The following is a 21,960-nucleotide window of genomic DNA, read 5'->3' as shown; positions in this document are numbered from 1 at the left end:
AATGTTAATTGTTGTCCTTTATCAGATTTCAGCAATTCTTGCCTCGCCACAAAGTCACAGGGGAAAGCCTGAACCCTTGTCCAAGGAGGAGACGCTCTTTAAGTTTTTTAAAAGAGATCCTGAGCCAACACCAGACCCTAGCGAAAGGTTAGTTTTTCATTATTTTCACTGTTAAAGAATCATATTTTGTTTTGTGCATGTTTGTACAGTACAAGCTGTCATATCTGATTTAATTGGATATGTGAAAACATTGCATGTCAGAGGGAGCCGTTATACTACGTTGTACAGTAGTTGCTTTATTAATGTCTGGGCATTATAAATTAAAGTCAGATACATCAGTGTGTCTAAAACACGAAAGCATGGTACTGTGCGTATACTGTACAAAGAAAACCAGTGCAAGTTATTGCAAAACAAAGCACTGTAATACAGTATTTGGCAGTTTACACAACATCATTTCAAAACGTACTTTCTCAGTCCAGCCAACATTTTTTTTTGCACCACAAGTATGTATTTACCCAAGACAGAAAAACAACAACAAAAAAAGTGTTTACACAAATTGGCTTTGGAGGTTGGCTATAGCATTTTAACAGTACAGTAATTCTATTATTGAACATGGTTAAACTGGGCAGTTTGTTTTACGAGAAGTGACAGCGTGTAAAAAGTCAAACTGTATTCCCAAATGCACCATCTTTTTTTTTTTTTTTTTTTTTAAATTATTTGCAACTGAATCCATTCTGTCCTACGAAGACCCGAATGTACTTTTTTAGATCCGTAATAAAATGTGCATTGATTAGTTTCCATACGTACCATTCATTTGGTGGCAGCATGTGTAAATAACACGTCAGGTGTCTGACAGTTAGAGGGTTAATAGAGGATCAGATATGATTGGTTCTACTGTATTTTCTATTCTATCTTGGTTGCTGACTTACTTTTTATCTTTTTTTTTTTTTTAGTTGTGGTCTTAATTCTAGCTTTGGGCCCCATCTAGTGGTGTTTAAATGAAGCAATTTATTTCCTCCATCTGTTTGCATTCCTTTTTTTTTTTTTTTTAAATATTTTATTTATTTATTTATTTATTTATTTATTTTATGCTGTTTGTAAAGGTAATTATAAATTCACATTTGAGCCAGAATTTGTCACTTTGTGCTCAGGGAGTCCACAAATATTTGTTATCAATATAAACTGGAAGATCTCCTCTCTTCACATACTTACACCATGTCTATGCAATAAACATCCTTGTTGCTTTGCAATGTTAAAGAGTATCAAAGATTGATTGAGTGAGGTATGTGACAGACCATACTACACACCCACAACACCAGCAGATTATGCTGTAGTAACACCTGACTTCATAGACTGACTGTTTGTTTTGTTTTTTTTGTTTGTTTTTTTTACAAAATTATTAGCACTATGCACCAGAGTAAATTTTTGGTGAATTTGGCTCATTGTATTTGTATACAATAAAAATTCCCCTAGACTTTTGGTATGTAGTTGCACTGGGGTAAATTTGGCTCATTGTTTTTGTGTACAATAAAAATGACCTTTAGCCTTTGGTATGTAGTTTGATGTGTTGTGGTTGTTTTGTTTTATATTACATCCTGGGTACTGGAAGATGACCAGTTGATGTGTGCCATTTTAAGGCCTCCTTGCTTCCACTGTTACTTATGTAACTGTCATACGTGATTAATGAGAATAAATGAAATCTATAAGTGTCCAGATACCCAGTCCTAATTATTTTCCACCATCTACTGTATACCAACCTACTGTATATTGACATAACCTTCACGATGAAAGAATCTGTTGTTTCCAGTTGCTGTAAATTTGTTGGTGACATGGAGCTGCTTTTACATGGCCTCAAGTTAGAGCACCTTACGGAAACAATGTTGGTGAGTATTCAACATTTCACACACCTGCCAATGAAGAAAACCATTGGACACTTTTTTGGCCCTGTTAGATTATATGTACTCAAGTGAAAACAAAAATAAAGAATGCAGGTTGTAGAACAGTACTACACTCTACAAGCCAACCAACTGGAGTATGCCCTCAGCTCCATTCCTGATTTGATTTGGTTACCCTGATGGAGGTTTGTGCCAGTGAGGACTGCCAGGGTGACGTCAGACCAGGGAAATTAAACATAAACACAACGTCCAGGGTGAAACTGAGGCACTATGGCTGCACTCAGTGCATTTATTAATTAAACAAACAGCTGAACAAAACACAAAATAAGGGGCACACTGGCCAAAACAAAATAAACACTAACAAGTAATTGTAAAAAAAAAAAACTGTAAAACGAATACCTGGGTTCGCTTCCTGGTAGCATTCGCTGTCATTCTTTAATCTCCTTAACTCTCCTCTCAACTCTGAGCCCGGAGTGGGTCTTTTATACTGTGTCTGGAGCCTTAATTACCTATTAAACAATTACTTTATTAAGGCTCCAGCCACATTCCCATGAGCTACTCAGGATGGAGATTCAACCCCATCCATGCCAACCACATTTTATGAGACCGACTTTTCGACGATCTCAAATAATAAATAATAATGTCGGACGGCTTTCGTCCGTCTGCACACAAATACATACATATAATAAGAATCATACGTAAATATCCACAAGGGGGGGCACCCCGTCACAAGGTTTCACATTACCCAAGTTAATTTAAACACGCAAGACTAGATTGAGTCAGTAACCTAGGGATTTCAACATTAAGCTTATTTTTGTACTGACTGTTTTATAGTTCTGCCAGTGTAGTAAATTGATGAAACTTGAATATTTTCCTTAAAAAGTATGTGTTGGTAGGGGGACAGCTTTTATCCCAGACATGTATGAATGTAGAAGATGGGATGTTTCTTACTGATTTCAACCTTACAAGAGCTGAACCACAATGTTGTTGACTACAGTAGAGTCTTTGTAATCCAAATAGTTTTGTGACTGGAACCAGTTTTAAATTATTTTTTTTGGTTTGGAGTGCAGATAATCATCTGTGCCATACTCAAAAAATGTCTGTTCTAGTCTTTGTAATAACCCTGATCACAGAATTGAGATATTAAAGCTGTGTTTCTGTTTTTATCATCATAAATTTCATTATAACAGGTTGATTTGGATTAGGTCAGTTTGGACTAACAGGGCTCGGATTAGTCTACTGTACTTGACTTTTAGAAAAACATTTTTCATATGCATAATGTGACTTGACTGAGAACCTGTGTGGAGACCTGTCTTTATTCCCAAGTATTAAAGTATTAAACCACCCTTCCCTTTGAGTCTGTTCAACCTAACCCTATAATATTCCTGATTAAGAATCCCCCCCGTGCTATAAACACTGACTATACCTGTATCTTTAGGTATCCAGTTGCACAGTACATGCTGTCTTAGTATGCTTTTTGTTTTAAATCAGGAAAATGACATATCCTGGACCAACCTACTGGCGATGGAGAAGGAAGACCTAGAAAAGGTTTGGTACTAAAGACACATTGTTGGGCATTGCATTGTAAATCTTGCAGGCACTAAGCTTGCCAGCCTATTGCTATTTTAAAAGTTTCTTTAGGCTGTTCAGTTTTTAACAGGTAACTTACTAAAAAAGAAAACAGTGCTGTTCTTAGACACCATAATGTAGAGTATATGTGTGTACTGCACAATACATTGTAGACATTTCACTATGGAAATGTACAGGTCTTTCCTTTTGTAAACCTGTTCCGTGCCAAATTATGGGATTGTAAAATGCAATACACATGATCTTAAAATCACATACACCAGCAATAAAGAATTTGTGAACGCTGTTTCGGGTATACGTTTGGGTGATAGTGACATGTCATTAAAGTAGCTTATGTTATGCATGTAATGTGCATCTTGTAATTGGTCAAGCAGACTACATATCTGCTTTGATTTGTCTGTTATTACGTACTTGTATCTACAAGCTTTAGATGGAAGAGGATGCAGACTTAATCTTAAAAAATCTATTTTAACAGATTGGCATCACAAACCCAGAAGACCAGAAAACGGTTTTGACTGCGATTAAGGACATGCAGTTGGATAAGGTAGAACTAGAACAGTTCACACAACTAGGAAACTTTGATCACAGGTAAATAAACTGTCGATGAAAACTAGTCTTGGTTTATCCATTGAGAAATGGCTTATGTACGTTGTCACAGTAGCAGCAACATTACCATAATGGCAGACTAGTAAGGCACAGGTATGCCGCTGCTTGCGTTTGCAAATCTTGCCACTGTTTGCATTTGCTGATATTAAGTTGCTTAACAGTAAATAATTGTTTATTTTTTTTTACTTTGAATTTCATGTTTACATTTGATCAGATTCAGTTTTTACTACCAATTACATGGAATTAAGTTGGCAGAATTTTTCATTTGTTCTAGTCAGTTGCGCATATTCTTCTTCATGCTCAGAAAACCTGCAGAGTATGAAAAGATTGTTTATTTAGACCTCCTTAAAGAAATATTTTGACAGGTATTGAATTTTTAGTGAAAGCATCTGAAAATAAACAATTGGTGATAGTTTTGTGATGTTTTACTAAAGTTGTCTGAGGTCACTCGCTTCTCAGGTAAGATAACCTGGGGGTGTAACATCTTTCTACCTCGTATTCAATTGCACGTTAACATTTTAAGAAAATTTCAGGCGATAAATTAGTTTTAAAGCTAATACAAAAAGCTCAGTAGGAAAATGTTTGTGCTTTTGTGTTGCTATTTTTTAGCATTCTTTTTGCAATGTAAGTAAGAAAGTAAAGAATTGGGGAAGTCCCATTGTTATGCAATAAAAATGCAATATTAAAAAAAATACCGAAATAAAAAAAAAAAAACATCTTGCTGTTTATTCCAGGAATGCGACCCTACAATCTGATCTTAAGACATGTACTGGCAAGCTGTTTATCCAGGAGTCATACTGCTAAATTAGTCTTTGAGTCAGAAAAAACTATAACAATAAAAAAGTGTGTTTTCGACTTATCAAAACTTCATCAAAAGATGAATATGTTATCATGCTTGGCTGTCTCTATTGCAGTATATTATAATATGTTGTTCACAATTAAACATTTAACTCAACTATAAGAACTGCATTAAACCCTTATCCTCCTTGAAGAGACTGAATGATGATGTTCAAAAGCTTTAGCTCAAACGTGAATTTAGACAGTAGTTTCCGTCCCAAAAGATCAAGGTATAACCTAGGCACAAATGAAAAATGACAGATAACTTTGAGCCTGGCTTTCAGCTTTTGAAATGTAGATGTTTTTTCAGTCAAACTAGGAAGAAACCTTCAAATATATCTGTGTTAAAAAAAATATTTCAAGCGATGCAAAAAGAGGTAGCAATTACTCTAGGATAAAACCCACACATTTTTTTAAAATAAGGTTCCTGTCCGAGGTAATTTTATACTACTGCTGCAAAGAACAAACCTACATATGTTTTTTAACAATGTGACATTGAAAAGTAAGATTATGGTCCAGCCAGGTTCCATGGTATAACCAGGTTGCTTTTATAGCAGTCTTTGCATGTTCTGTCACTTTTCTCCCCAATAAACAGACTCCCAGATGCCTTTAGGAGCAATCATACTTTTAAATTCAAAGTAATACATTCTGAGGGCAGCTGGAAACAGATGGTACCTCCACACTTCTCTGTTTTACAGTTCCTTAAGGAGAAAGTGTGTTAGGGTCATTCAAAAGCAATCTGTATATGCAGTATAATGACCAATAAGGACAATAAGCAAAATCTCCAGTTATTACACGTACAGATCCTTCATCCAAAAAAAAAAAAAAAAAAAAATCTGTAAATTTAACCATTTTTTCATAAATTTTGACCCATCTATCTCTGGGCTGCCTGAAAAATAACGAGCTTGCAGATGTTTGGTAAAAGTGATATTTCTATTAACAGTTTTGCTATCATGATTGTTTTTATGTGTTGTCTTGTATTGTAGCAGTGAAGAACTTTACAATTTCCTGATCAGTCTAAGGCAGCAATGCAGTTACTTGACAGAGACTGTTCAGGATGTAATAAACAAGCTGCCAAGGAGTGCATGTGAGGTAATTATAATTACAACAGGTTAGTCCAATGTGCATTTCCAGAAGCTTCAAGGATTCTCTTTCATGGACATTGAAAGAAAATGCAGATTTTAAATCAATATTTAGTAGCTGTCAGTCTACTTTTTAATTTGTTTCGATGTGAATAAGTACATTGTGTTTTATTTGATCAGTTTCTATGCAGTAAAACGACAATAACCAAAATGTTTATTCCTTTTGCTAGCTGGTACTGGATTGGGATCCTAAAATGCAATCGCAGTACATTTGTGATGAGTTGGTTGAGCAAATTGGGGACCTGCACAAAGAGGCGACTTGCTTAAGTAACTTGCTGAACCAGGTAAGTTGAATAGGTACCTGTTAACCGAGAGAAGTATTGTGACAGTGTGATTCACCGTCTTACTATTATGTTTATTATTACATGTGGAATAAAATGTAACTTTAAAAAACACATACTTTTCTCATCCAAAAAAAAATAGGTAGCATACCACAGTGCAGGTAAAATAGTCTGGTCATGCACAGTACGCAAAGTAGGAACATTTGATAGGCAGTGTAAATTGATGTGACACCGGTGCTAGTACTGAGAGATGATTAAACTGTTCAGAATGTGTTTTGCAGACAGTGTAAAAATACCTGACAATTAAGTATGCTAGCAGCACATATTTCAGATAGAAACTAAAAACAGAGTGACACGCTCCTGTCAAAGTGTCTCTTTAAATAATTCACTAGAGAAGGGATGGTGGGGCTAGGATTTAGCCAAGAGAGCTTCAGTGTCAGCTAGGAATCTGTTGGTGAATGGAGCCATGTGGAACTTGGCAGCCCTGTTAGTGGGCCCAGCTGTTTAGGCATTGTTTTTCTATCTTTTAAAAACATTCTTGATTTTATCTTGATTTATATAAAACATTCTTAATCATGTATCTTATAACTGGTGCTTATTTTCACTAAGCTGCTTGAGCAGGTTAAGGTTGTTGAAGATTTTATGCCTCATATTATGTTTGATTTGAATGAACGGTATTAAGTGTTTACAGACCTTCTGTTTGAATAACAGATTCTTGTTAGAATGTGAACAATGCTGTCCACAATCTGGGCCCACTAATGGATACATTATGAAATGTTAGCTAATCCTGTTAACTCATTATGTGTAAACAAGTCAGCTTCCTATCTTAGCACCCAGTTAAGACAGCATGAATTCACTGAAAGTAAAAACAAATGGACACTTGGTTGCTGGCACAGCATTTTCTATGAAAACAAGTCAAAGTAAATTAACATTTTTTTTCCTTAACATTAGACCTGGGATGGATATAACTGGTGCATGACAATTTCCTCTCTCCGTTCTTATTAAGCATAATTTGTGTTTATGAAGTAACAATTGCAGTAAGGACATGCAGCCCATTAAACATCTTAGGCCAAAAGTTACTATAGCTGTCCAGAGTTAATGCAAGTTTCTTTTGTTGGTATCTGCTGTTTCTCGTACAGTATTGACCATTCACATGATGGCGTCAACAACATCATAAACCAAACCTTTGACTAAGTTAGATATCACTAAAATGTAACCTTTTTTCAGTGACCTTGCTTGGCAGCCATATGTAAAGCCATATAAGAAAATGCACAGGTTTCCTAACTTTTTTCAACCAATAACACCAGCAAGGACTTTGAGAAGCAGAATGCTGCATGTGTCTTGGTTCATTTTACTAGAACTAAAATTATGATGGTTGTGATTCCCAAATACACATTTCAGCTGGAACAGTGGGACAAGCAAGTCTGTAACAACAAATTGAATGTAGATACTGAGGCCAAGATTTAATAACTGCAATTTGCTTACCTATGGTGGTCTATATGCCCTGTAATATTTGTTTAAACCCAGATGGGGATTTAAGCTAAGACACCCCAACCCTAACATTTCTGTGCTATCCACATTGCTATTGTATTTGTTCTCACTGGTGTCTACACGTCTTTCTTTATTTATTTTTATTTTTTTAGATGAATCAGAGAGACGACCCCTGCAGAGTGCCATCTACTGTAGCTTGTTCTGATCAGAACAGAAGAATCCTGAAAATAGCAGGGGGCTTGTTTGGAATCGGATTGCTCTTTTTTTATGCTTTAAAGAAAGCTTAAGCTGTGCTGAAAATGTTGGTTCTTCCCATATGTTGCTTGTTGCAGTTTTCTTTGTGTTTATAAAAGACTTGCATAAAGTCTTAATTTTTGGGAATATATGCTTTTATTTCTTTTATATTTCTTTTATTTTTATTTTATTTTTATACCAGTTTTGTTGCAAACAGTTTGAGTTTCTGATGTCGTATAAAGATTACGTGAATTAAACTTGAAGTAGTAAAGAAAAGTTCTAGAATTAAACTTAAGCTTTTGGTACAATGAGCCAAACAATTTATATAAAAAAAAAAAAAAAAAAAAAAAAGAAAGCTACAATTTTGTTTTATTGAGATAACAATATAGAAAGTAAAATAGTATGGCCCTTTCAGTATAAAGCTATGGTTTTCTACTTGAATTCATGCTGCAGTGAAGTTTGTGCTGCTAGTTTGGTTCTACTAATGTTTTGTTGCCTTGGTTTATTTTGCAATCATTAATAAATGGCAGATTTCACCTGGCAGATGAGTTCTTTCCAGCACTTTTTTTTTCCTACTCCTCTTGGTTTCAACTGCACTGGGTAGGTTAATCATTGTTTTTTTTTCTACTCTTGGTTTCAGCTCACTCTGTAGGTTGCAGACGACACAAAAATAGGAGGAGTGGCAAACACTGTTGCAGCAGCAAAGGTCATTCCAAATGATTCAGAACTGGGCAGACACATGGCAAATGACATTTAATAGAGAAACGTGTAAGGTACTGCACGCAGGAAATAAAAATGTGCATTATAAATATCATATGGGAGATACTGAAATTGGAGAAGGAATTTATGAAAAAGGCCTAGGAGTTTTTGTTGACTCAGAAATGTCTTCATCTAGACTATGTGGGGAAGCTATAAAAAAAAGCCAACAAGATGCTCGGATACATTGTGAAAAGTGTTGAATTTAAATCAAGGGAAGTAATGTTAAAACTGTACAATGCATTAGTAAGACCTCATCTTAAATATTGTGTGGCCACCTCGCTATAAAAAAGATATTGCTGCTCTAGAAAGAGTGCAAAGAAGAGCGATCAGAATTATTCCAGGTTTAAAAGGCATGTCATATGCAGACAGGCTAAAAGAATTAAATCTGTTCAGTCTTGAACAAAGAAGACTACGCGGCGACCTAATTCAAGCATTCTAAATTCTAAAAGGTATTGACAGTGTCGACCCAACGGACTTTTTCGACCTGAAAAAAGAAACAGACAAAGGGGCATTCAGAACAGAAAATAGGAGGCACTTTTTTACACAGAGAATCGTGAGGGTCTGAAATCAACTCCCCAGTAATGTTGTTGAAGCTGACACCCTGGGATCCTTCAAGAAGCTGCTTGATGAGACTCTGGGATCAATAAGCTACTAACAACCAAACAAGCAAGACGGGCCGAATGGCCTCCTCTCGTTTGTTATCTTTCTTATGTTCTTATGTTAATCAATGGTCCAGAACACCACTTTAGCCTGGGTTTATTTACCTCTCCATTTGATCATGCTAAAATATTTGTTGCTTTTTTTGTATTAAATTATAAAAAAAATTAAAATAAAAAAATAACTTCAATTTTATATTGTAGATTTTTTTCAAGTTCAAGCTTCAGGTGGATCGATGTTAAAGCTTAGATAATCCAGTAACACTTTAGTTTCGGGATCCATTTTATAAGTTATTATAAACAGTAGCAAACGCAAATCAATGGCAAAAGTGTACAGTAGCTGTATTGCAAAAACAAAACAACCCCATACAATTGGCGAGAGAGACAGAGACACACAGGTATAGAAAGACAGACTATATCCATTTTATAAGCGATTATAAAAAATAGCGCAAAAAACAATGACAGAAGTGTGTAATAATAATTATATTAATATTCTATAATTGTTAATAGCATCATGAATATTTATAGATTGTTTATAATCATTTATATTGGTCCACTAAACTAAAGTGTTACCTGTAATCCTGACGCACTTGTTTTCAAATATAACTGAAACAACAAGGTCTACTATGGAAGCCCATTTCTGCCACTAAAAAATACAATAAAATAAAAATAAAACATTAACTTACTGTCTCATAATTTTGATTTACTATACTAAATTGAAATTCTGAGATAGTAAATTGAAATTACGAGAGAGTAAGTCGTGTTTTGTTTGTCTGTTTTATTTTTGTGGCGGAAATGGGCTTCCATAGTCTACAGATCTAGTTTCAAGGTTAAAATAAAACAATCATATTCAGTGAGGTTACAGAATGAGATGATGAAGTAGCAGAGTTTGTTCTTTTGAAATAAAATATTTTTCAGCATGCTTTTTCATGTTGTGCGTTGGAGGTGATGTGAGAGCAGGTTTCATTTTCAACTGTGACATTGACACTGTACTTTTGAAGCCACTTTACAGAGTTAAACTAAAGGGGACATTATAGAGTGACCTTGTCAAGTTATGGTCCACTTTTAGATGATCCTGTCTTAGAAGGTATTTACTGATTGTTCAGTTAGTGATTCCTACAAATTAATTGTACACTACAAACGAGTTCTCTTTTGAATAACTTGTGAAAGTATTTTCTGATTTAAGAAATTAATAATAATAATTTTCAGAACAGCTATTTGTGTCCTCTCATAGCTGTTCTGTGATTGTACTTCACAGTTTGAAGAGAAGGCTAATGTTGAACTTCAACCTTTATTTGAGGCACTTAAGTTTTTAACATTTGTTTTAAGCATTGCATATTAATATTGTGCAGTATTATTCAGCCGAAGGGACTTAAAGCTAATTCATAATTTGGATACGACTAGTTTAGAATAGGTGGTGTCTGTGCTATGTTAATGGTAATAATCTCCTACATATTTAGGCAATGTATTATCTGCTATATAAATATAAGTAACCTGTTTTATATACAATGCAAATGTTAATGTTATACTAATGAAATAGTGCTCACATTTTGTGTAAATAAATACATTGAATTCCATTATTATAGACAATAAGTCAGACTATATTGCTGGTACACTTTATATATTTTAGCAGTAGTACTAAATTAAACAGTGATTTTGCACCTGTAAGAGCGTATAATGTTACGGGGCAAGGTATCCCTACACAACTGCTTTCCTAGTATTCACAGGATCATGCCTACCTATCCCAGTTCATGTCTAAACCACTACTAACCTGCAGCACCAGTGAACTGATCTGCCACCTGCCTTATTTCAACAATATTACTACTTTTATTTTTTCAACACTAATATAAGAATATATTTTTTTGCACTCTAGGTACACAAAGAATATAATATACAGTTGTAACATGCTTTTTCCCTGGCAACACAGAATATATTTCTATAATATAGGCCTACATAGTATAGCGTACACGTGGGAAGGCAGCAGCAGGGTTGGTAGGTTCGCGCCCGCCCTCCGCCTGTGTATGGATTGCCTCCCCCTGTGTGATGCGCCTGCCTGCGGGAACCAAGATCACAACTTTGGTTTTAGCAGTGGGATGCAGGTACCTTGGCACACACTCGTCGACTGTAGGGCGTGCTTGAGGCTGGTAGGGGCGAGTGTAGCGTGCACGGGGGAAGGCAGCAGCAGGGCTGGTTAATCACATACGAAGACATAAACCCGATATACACTCCTTGCAAAAGAGCCGGCTCTTTTATACAGCGGTATCAGCGCTATGCTTTAGTGTGAGAGGTCGCAGGTTACCGCCCGCCCTACCAGCGGGAACCGAGATCGCTACAATATAAAAACTGAAAAACAGTACATGTAGAAATGTTTTATGTTGTAGCCTATGTACTTTTGTATGTTTCAAGAAATATATAAAATAACGTAAGCGTCAGAATATGATATTAACACACAATGATATATAGGTAACATGTTCTTTATTCCAGATGACATGGTGTTTTTCATCTTTGTAGGAGACAAGAACGGCTGATTACAATTTGGTAGCTGGTAATCATCCTTTCTACAGGCAAGACCCCCCCCCCCCCCCCCCCCCCCCCCCCCCCCACCTTTCTCTTCTTGCAAAATGCATAGGGTTCTTTAAAAAAATGTTTGGGATTATAGTAGGATGTTTAAACATCTTGGTTTATTGTAATCAAATATAACATGCATAATAGACTACTTTATTATTAATTGTATCTGTACAATACAAAATATACATATTTTGCAAATGTTCACTTGTTTGGATTATTAGTAAAAATATGAATCTACAGTTATAATGCAGTATACCTTTATAGTATTTTTTTTTTAAAAGGGGTCGGGGGGGGGGGGTACGGTATGCTAGACGGGACCTCAATAAAAAAAATGTATTTGCCTGGAAATCGTCCAAACTTTCCTGTGTCAAACTAGCCTAAACAGATACTAATAGACATCTAATTTTTTCACTTCATTCCACTCAAGGTGAAGACTGGGTCCACCCCCTGTGTAAGCAGTTTGTATCTGACACCAGATCGTTGGTATACCAGTCTTCAGATAGCATATTATCGTCTTGCGTTTAGAATGGTGAGGGAAATCACACAGTCACTTGAAACTAATTGGGTGTTAAATCCGTATATTTAATTAATTTATGTATTATTTAATAACTAATAGTACAGGTCATTAAATAATTTGAATTAATGACAATATCAAGGTATCTGAAATACATACAACTGTATCTCAGAAGGTAGCGGGAGATGCTTTAATGCGATCTTTCTAAATGAGATATATTTTTCGACCAATGGAATTAATTACAAGAGTGTGATCGAATGCTGATCCAGGTACAAGCGATATAATATGAACTTCCTGCCGTGTGGGATCTCGTTCTTTCTGTCTTTATTGATCTGCTGGTTCACATCCAGAGTCGGCTCGTCTTGGTGGTGAGTACTTCAGTGGTTTGTTTAAAATGCAAAGATATGGTCATTTCACACGTTCATTATCTCAACTATATTACAACTTGTTATTTTACACTAAATTAATTCTAATAGTTGTTCTGTAGTAATCACACACATAGCTCAATTAACAATCTTTAACATCTAAGAATAACATTATGTATTACATTATTGTGCATATTATTTATTTGTAACAACATGAAAGAGAGAACATAACTATGTAACTATTCTGCTAGATATTCTGCATTTCAAGTAATCTAAAATCACAAATGAATTTACTTCTTACAACACTAAACCTATATATATATATATATATATATATATATATATATATATATATATATATATATATATATATATATATATATATATATCTCACACACACACAATAAAAAATGATAATAAACGATGACCATGTAGTGATGCACCTGTAATATTTAGTAAGAATATGTTTGCATATTGATTTTTCAGGATTCATTAAAATGTAAAACCTAGATTGTAATTTACTTAAAAATACATACTATAATAAACATTAAATCATTATAAATACCAAGTAATTTCCAACATTATAGTATTTTATTTAATAAAGAAGATTACAAAGATTGGTGCAATAGGCTAATTAACACAAAATTGTTTATTGTATAAAATAAATTACTTCACTTGTGATGAGTATTGATATAAATATGCTGTAGATAGCCGTACATAACAATTTGTATTAATAATTTATATTTCTGTAGCTACTTGAGCCACAATTGTGTGATACATACAGTAAACGCAGACGTTCACTTTTCTATGCAGGTACATGGGTAGGCCTACTCTGGGTTCCCAAGTGATGTGCGATAACATTCCCGGATTAGTGAACAAGCAGCGGCAGCTGTGTTACCAGCATCCCAATGTGATGCAGTCAATTGGAGTTGGGATTACTGAATGGATTAGAGAATGTCAGCATCAGTTCCAGCATCACCGTTGGAACTGTGACACGATGCCTCGAGACCACACCCTCTTTGGCAGGGTTCTGCTCAGGAGTAAGTGCAGACATTTTATTACTTAGCATTTTGTTGTCAAGTAATACAGTACAAACACTAAAGACACTTAATTCAACAACTCTGTATAATTGAGAAAAAACTAAACAAAACAAAACAAACAAAAAAACCCTATTTACAATATATAGCTTTAGACAGAATTGCAGTGAATGTATCACTATGTTTAGTCTCCTGATGCATACATTTCAATTATCCCTTAAATTTAAATTCACCTCATGGAAATTTGTCTGATGTTGTTTCTCTCCTAAAGCAATACATCTGCTTGTTTCTGAGGCTAATGCCCTCCATGCATTCTGATGTGAAAATATAGGCCAGGACAACACACCAATGTTCCAGTGCTGAAGGAAACCTTGCATTTCACAGCGGCATGTGGTGGTGATGTGGTGGCAAGTATCTTCTGTACAAAGTGTTAAGACCTCCCGTAGTGACAAGCCCTTTTAAAGTGGTTTATAGCAGAGATGTGACTGCCAGCAATACTCCACAATGCCATAAGAATGTACTTAGTGTCAATGTCAGTACACTAATTTAAAGCAATTGCAGGGAATTAATGGCAAGCCTGTAGCAAGTGCACCAGGATGGGTGTTTTCATTTATGGTTTTGGGTTTTATAAAGGATAAGAATGACACTTCTTTTTACAGAAACTTGTAAAACCTAGTGTATGTGATATTGGGCTATAATCCTGTCACACTTACCACAATCATTTCCAGAAAACAAGCATTATTGTTCAAGATAAAGACCATCAAAGTGGATTCACTGAAACCCTAAATATATTTCCTCAAGTGAAGATTTGAATCTTTGGAATCCTGAGATCCCAGCAACTAGTATACTTACACCTATATCTCTGATCTTTCTTTATTATTAATATTAGACAAGGCTTATCAGAATATTACATTGCGTGTGAAAGACATTTTCTAAATAATACAAAAAATGGGTTAAAAACAGCTGGGCAATTTAAAATAATTGGAAAGACCTTACAAAGAGTTCAAGGAGAACAAGTGAAATGTACTACAATAGCAAAGTCAACCTCACACCTGCATTTTACTGTTTGCTGATGTTCTACAGAGTCATTTAATTGGGTTTTATAAAAGCCTTGATGCTTGGGCACCCTGAAGAAAGTACAGGGTGCTATCCTCTAACATTTTACTGTATCACATGCAGGGTTAAAAATAAAAGGAACATAATAGAATAGAAAGGTATCTAACAGACTTTACAGTGCACGATGACTTTAGAAAGGAAAAGATTCATATTTAAAGTCCTGCAAAATGGAAGTTCCCAGTTTTCAATATGTAACTCAATATGTTACCTGTGAACAAATGTATGTTTAAGTTTAAAACTAGCATTTCTAGACCAAATAAATGCATATCTTTATTATGATCTTAGCATTTATGATCAATTACATTGTCAGAGTGCTAAGATAACAGTGCACATTGTTTTGTTGACAATCAACATACATAAAGGATTAGTGAATGAATATATAAAATAAAAGGCTGTTACATGAAAATGTAATTTTTGTTTAATTGGACAAGCCAGCAATATCAAACTACAGGCAAACCCAAGACTTTTATTCTGTGCTGCAGAAGAATTTCTACATGTGTCCTAACGGTCTAATAAAGTGATTTTGTATTTCTTCCCTGTTCAAGGTAGTCGTGAAGCTGCATTTGTCTATGCCATCTCCTCCGCGGGTGTGGTGTATTCGCTAACCCGAGCCTGCAGTCAGGGGGAACTGGAATCCTGCTCCTGTGATCCCAAGAAGAAAGGCTCCTCCAGCGACAATAAGGGCACCTTTGACTGGGGGGGCTGCAGCGACAACATAGACTACGGCATCCAGTTTGCACAAGCCTTTGTAGACGCCAGGGAGAGAAAAGGGAGGGATGCCAGGGCCCTGATGAATCTTCACAACAATAGAGCTGGGAGGAAGGTATGTCCGAGGGGTTCTATTTAGGGTGGTATATACTCAGCCTTGTGATGTAACATTTATATAGATATCTTAAAAAAAGAAAGATGTATTGAAGAGGAGTTTGACATTATCAGCTGTGGAACCAAGAATGTCTACCACTGAAAGTGTCTGCATTGTCGGAATTCAGAATTTCACGATTTTTATCTTACAGTTGAAGCTATCGGTGCCTGCAAGTACCTAAAGTCAACATTTTGTAAAGTGAAAGCAAGAAAATAATACATTTTAATTTATTAATTTAAATATTTATCTATCTATTTATTTATTTATTTTTACTGGGAGATCTCTGTGAAAGGAGAAAAGATTAGCATGAAAGTAGGTGAAATATCTACTATGCACTATGTTGTGTAATGTGAAGGCCATGCAGTAACTTCAGCTCTTAACTTTGGCAGGCAGTGCAACACTTTCTGAAACTAGACTGCAAGTGTCATGGCGTAAGTGGCTCTTGTACAGTAAGGACTTGTTGGCTGGCAATGGCAGATTTCCGGAAGACCGGAGATTACTTATGGAGAAAGTACAATGGAGCCATCCAGGTTCTCATGAACCAGTATGGCACTGGTTTCACTGTTGCCTACAAGAAGGTTAAGCAGCCCACTGAACATGATCTGGTTTATTTTGAGAACTCGCCAGATTATTGCGTCAGGGACCGTGAAGCAGGTGAGTCTTAGAAACATTGGTTTTTAGTTCTGCGGTATTTCTGATGAAGTGATATTTAACACAGCTTATGGAAGAACGACCTTGTGTTTTTTTTACTACCCGGGTACCAATTTATTAATTTGAGAATTTAAAGAAAATATGACAGTACAGTTGTAAGCGTGGGTGTCTAGCCGTTGTAACAGAGACAATGTTAAAACAAGCTTTGCATGATTAAGCTGTTTCTTAACTGACAGGATATCAATGTTTTACAGAAAACAATAACACACAGCGAGCAGCCACTGTTCTTCTCGGGAACTAAATCGGAAAGAAAACAACATAACATCCGGTTGGGTTCATGTCCGTGATAACTGTGTGATCCATTAGTAATAACCGTGTGGCTTCCAATACGGAATGCTTTATCTACAGTTATTACGCAGATATAGTTTCGTACCAAAAAGATCAAATAAGTAGCCTTTATTTAAAAAAATAAATAAGAAAATAAATAAAATGTAAATAAAATAAAGTGGAGCACATTAAGTAAGTGTGCATCCTCCTTTGAATGAAATATTTCCTTGGCAGAGTTTGCAAATTCTGTTTTCTCCTTCTTGGAAAAAAAAAAAAACACACATTGCTTTGGTTGGGTGCCATTGTTCACAAGATAGAATTTAGTGATCAGGAATGGCACTTTATTGTTACAACCAAACAGACGCACATGTCCCATTAACACTTTTGCAACTGCCGTCAAAACCCAGCTGCTCAATTTACGGTAGCTTTTGCGATAGTCCATAATATAATAGCAGTGCTGTACTACTGCATTAGTTTAAAAACTGAACATAACAGCCATGTTAACAACAACAACAACAACAACAACGGAATATGGCCAATGTATGTCGCAAAGAATCTTGCAACATGATGCCCATTTAACATTAATAACTGTATTTAAATGAAGATTGTTACTATTACTTCAGTGTTTCCAGTACTGAAAAAGGTTACACAAGTCAACAGATCTGAAGGGACTAAGTGTATGTGCACTATATAGTATTTAAATATGTATCACACACTTAAAAAATTAATATGTGATTTATTTATTTTTAAATCACTAAGTGAAAAAGATCTGGGTATTTTTCATGCTGGGTACCCGTGCCGACTTCTAATTCAAACTGTAACATTCAGACTATTAACACTGTTGCTCAATACAATAAGAACAACAAAAGGAAATTAACAGGCTATCCTTATTGTCATTATTACCGCCTTGAGGAGAAAACATCTGCACTGGAGACTCAAAGACTGCCCCTATAGGTGGATATCTATGTCATTATCATGGACAGTATGATCCTAGAATATTCGACAGCAACATACACAGCCCCATGAGTAAAGAGATTTCATTGGGCATCCAAATGACCAAACACACTGCTGTATCATTTAGAGTGTGATGACCATGCCCTGACTTTTATATGGTTTTATTTTTTATCTGAGAATTGAATATTAACATTTCTATTAGCTTTTCAAATACCTAATGACAACAGTATGTCCACAGGAAGAAACATGATTATAGTTCACTTCCAATAGGCACAGATGAATAGCTTTATTACCATTGCTTGAGTTAAAAAAGAAAGATACGTCCAACAGCTGCATGGTAAGATATAATATCAACTATCGAATGTCTGACTGTTTCATACAAATTACACATAGAACGCACAACCTGTAGCATAACAGGAGATGATGAAACATGATCTGAATCATGGTCATTATAAATGAGCCCTTTGGAGAGTAAATTAAATGTATATTAAGGTCATAACATAATTTATCTTTTGCGTCCATCACAAGGCAGGAATATTTTGGTGGGAAGGTCACGCCTGTTGAGGATGGGAATTGCTGTATTCCCAGTGGTACATGTCCATCAAGCAACAATCTTGGTTTGCCTGGCTAAAGCATTTGGAAAGATTTAAAATATTTAAGATTTATCATTTAAAATGTTGTCTTTGTATTTTGTGGGGTTTCATAGACCCTGAGTAACACTAATCTGTAACTGTCTTACCTAAGGTAACATTAGGGTGTCCAAGACAAGTGGTAATTGAGGTAAGTAAAACTTTAGGAGGATGATCATATGCAAAGAGGCTCTTATCACAATTCATTGTTTAAATCATACATTTACACCAAACCATTGGATTCCTGCATTTAAAACAGCAATTTAAAAAAATGACCTTTCTTTATTGCATATGTAGCCCCTTGAAATGTGTTTTATCCACTAAAAAAATGTTTAATTTCATTTTATTACAGAGACACATTATGCAAATAACTCAAATAGGTGTATATAAATAAAAACAAAGTATACAACATGTTTTCACTACACACCTATTCTTTTATTAAACATTTCATTTTGACAAATACACCTAGTGTAGAAAAATAATTTAGTTACCATAATTTCTCATTAATGGTAACGCATACGTGAAGTCCCCCACTTTTTTTTTTTAATTAACTGTCTATTTACAGTCAATACTGCCCATGCCCTCTATGAAAATACAATGATACTTCACAGTGGAAATCAAATCAGCATGAAGGATAGTAAATCAACAAACTCAAAAAATGGCTTATTTCAGAATGCTGTACAATTCAGCATTAACTCAAAAAGCAGGTTACTGAAAGAATTTTACACGTGTTCATAAGGAGCATGTCAATAATATCTACAGTCGTCAAAAGTATTCTTAACTGCATCTTTCACTGTTGCTTAGTTTCATGTACCACCACACAAAATAATTTATTTCCATTTCCCTCAGCAGTGGCACGTTCACAATACATTCTTTCAACATATTTGTATCCACAGATGCCTGAGTAGCTATCTCCAGTGGATTAAACAGTTGGCCAAAAGAAGTCAGGAGAAATTCTTTGCAGCGTTGTTTAATTGTTCTGTGCAGTTTAGGCATTTTACAATCACAATTTTAATACCCAAATGACTCATTCTAAATTATACATCTGCGTAAGTTCTTGTCTAAGCTTCCGTTTCCCTTCAGACCTTGTCTATGTTAACGGCTGAGCCTTCACAACTACGATTGCAAGAATTTATTTAAAGTATTTTTTTATATAAACCTCCCAATTTAAAAAATGTCATTTTAGGTTTGCTTTATAATTTTTCGTTTTATATTTGCATTTTGTTTTATACGTTGCATTTCGTATCTGCGAAAAACATGGGGCTCTACTTATATATTGAGTAGTACAGAGTGTAGCGCCTGCCTCAACTTTACATTCTTTTTAAAATCAACCTTTAAGCGGGGGGGTTTAATCACACCAGAAATCTGTTTCTTAAGAGCTATGCAGTATTAAGATAGTTCTGAATTTAAAGTCTCTGTATTTTCCTTTAGGATCTCTGGGCACTGCTGGCCGGACCTGTAACCGCACATCCCGTGGCGTGGACAGCTGTGAAGTGATGTGCTGTGGCAGGGGATATGACACTGCCAGCATCTCGAGGATGACACAGTGCAAGTGCAAATTTCACTGGTGCTGTGCTGTCCATTGCAAAGACTGCCACGAGGTGGTTGATGTGCAGACTTGCAAAGCTCTAAAGAATACAGATTGACTGGATCAAACATGACGTGAGAGCAGAACTTAGAACATTGGACATTTTGCACCATGTAGACTGCATATAATAAAGAAGATATAAAGAAGGTATTTAGCCATATGGAAATTATATTATTGCAGATAAATACCACTTTTTAATTTTTTTATTTGTTATACCAGCAACAGGAAAAAATACATATATATTTTGAAACTTTCCTGAACTTCCTAATGTCATGGGACTATTTATTTAAACCAGTAATCGTGCTCAAATCTGAGTAGGATATCTTTAAACTATTCTAAAGTGTAAAGATACTTGCTGCATAACTTTAAATAAATATTAGAAACATTGTTTATGTAAACTGTTTGAAACTATAACCACTGTAGGAAAATGAAAAAAAGAAAGCAGTGTTCATACATACAGTGACCTTTGTTTTCTCAAACTGGATCTGCTAATTTAAGCACACCATTACAATCCACATAGCGTATGTCCATCCTTAAGCCATCATACAAATGTGAGGTCAGTGTACAGCTGCAACATGTTGAGAAGATGACCTTCACTTTGAATTTTCTACAAAGTCTTTTGTAAAGCAAACAGACATAATATATACTTTTCATATTTTGTCTTTGTAACATGTTGTCTTTGTCTGAGACTGTGTTCTTTTTAAATATGGCAATTGAAATGTACAGTACATTTATTTGTTTTTTTGCCAAATAAAATAAACTAAATGGAACACTTGGAATGAACTATTTGTTTTGTAGCTTTGGTCTGGTTAGATTGGGGATTAAATGTGAGAATAGGTACGCAGACTAATTGCACATTAAAAAAAAAAAAAAAAAAACGTAGATATGTTCATAACATCTTAAGACACTGACCAGATACCACCGCCAGTTATCTGATTAGGGTTTATTGGAAGTTTTTCTGAAAACATTAAAATCATGTAAAAATCCTTTGTTACCAATTAACATTTAATTAGTATCATGTTCGCACAGCAGGTTATTAACACTTCAAATGAAGTCACTCTACATGCACTTGAAAAAAATAACCCTGTGCTTTGAATCCATACCACATACTTAGACAACTTTACACAAACATTTGGTCTACTGGCCTTGTGATGGTGACAAGTGAATTAAAGCTCTTTTCTGGGATGAGATGTGCCTTTTGACGTTAATGACATTCAGGGATTTTGAAACAACATAAAACTATAGAGGTAATTAGTACTGCAATGATCATTATCTTGTATTCTGATGCATTTCTGTGCTCACAAAAGCTGCTGTTGTTAATTTGATAGTTTTTAGTAAACATAAAACCTATTGTAGCTTGCTTATATCTTCTTGTTAGTGTTCGAATATCCATTCCTACTTCCTAAAATGTACTTTAAATACTTTGCAAACCTTTTGAGATCTTTATGAATCTTACAGCACAAACAATACACGCTTATTATATTTTGCTAAATAACTAATTAAAACAATGACCTTTGTGATTAAAGAAAGCGTCTTGGAATCAAAAAAGTTAAGAGTTTGAATGTGTTTTGTTTCCCATCCCCTACAGTCGCTGTCTCTTCTTTGATCAGCCCCTACCTTTCAAAATGTGACCTTGATACAGAGCAGGGAGCACATTCTCTAGCTGCTTTTCCAAATGTGCAGCCAATTGTTGGTACTTGTTGGCAGCAAACAATGCAAATTTACTTTCGCTGATAAAACAAAAGATTTTCTCTCAAGCGTTAGTTTTTTCACAGGTTAAATTAAGGACCTGGTTAACAGTTAATGAACAAGGCACACACTTACGTTGCTCCAATACACAAAAATCTTTATTTAATTTTTT

General features: G+C 35.1%; 2 protein-coding genes across 2 annotated transcripts in view; both read left to right on the top strand.

Annotated features, from left to right (window-relative positions):
* asz1 (ankyrin repeat, SAM and basic leucine zipper domain containing 1) overlaps nucleotides 1-8,126 on the top strand; it is a 28,744-nt gene extending 20,618 nt beyond the window's left edge. The window contains exons 7-13 of the mRNA XM_041256309.1: nucleotides 26-147; nucleotides 1,808-1,883; nucleotides 3,387-3,443; nucleotides 3,958-4,070; nucleotides 5,912-6,017; nucleotides 6,238-6,351; nucleotides 7,992-8,126. Of these exons, the coding sequence (XP_041112243.1) occupies nucleotides 26-147; nucleotides 1,808-1,883; nucleotides 3,387-3,443; nucleotides 3,958-4,070; nucleotides 5,912-6,017; nucleotides 6,238-6,351; nucleotides 7,992-8,126 (723 nt within the window). The remainder of the gene's footprint in view (nucleotides 1-25; nucleotides 148-1,807; nucleotides 1,884-3,386; nucleotides 3,444-3,957; nucleotides 4,071-5,911; nucleotides 6,018-6,237; nucleotides 6,352-7,991) is intronic.
* A 4,450-nt stretch (nucleotides 8,127-12,576) lies between these two features.
* On the top strand, nucleotides 12,577-21,928 carry LOC121319887 (protein Wnt-2-like). Its single transcript, XM_041257815.1, has 5 exons — nucleotides 12,577-12,938; nucleotides 13,749-13,975; nucleotides 15,634-15,911; nucleotides 16,340-16,604; nucleotides 19,943-21,928. Exons 1-5 carry the CDS (start codon nucleotides 12,856-12,858, stop codon nucleotides 20,155-20,157), a joined length of 1,068 nt encoding a protein of 355 aa, XP_041113749.1. The 5' UTR covers nucleotides 12,577-12,855; the 3' UTR covers nucleotides 20,158-21,928.
* The last annotated feature ends 32 nt before the right edge of the window (nucleotides 21,929-21,960 follow it).

The sequence above is a fragment of the Polyodon spathula genome, chromosome 8 (genome assembly GCF_017654505.1).
Source record: "Polyodon spathula isolate WHYD16114869_AA chromosome 8, ASM1765450v1, whole genome shotgun sequence".
NCBI lineage: Eukaryota > Metazoa > Chordata > Actinopteri > Acipenseriformes > Polyodontidae > Polyodon > Polyodon spathula.
This window is presented reverse-complemented; position numbering and strand designations above follow the sequence as displayed.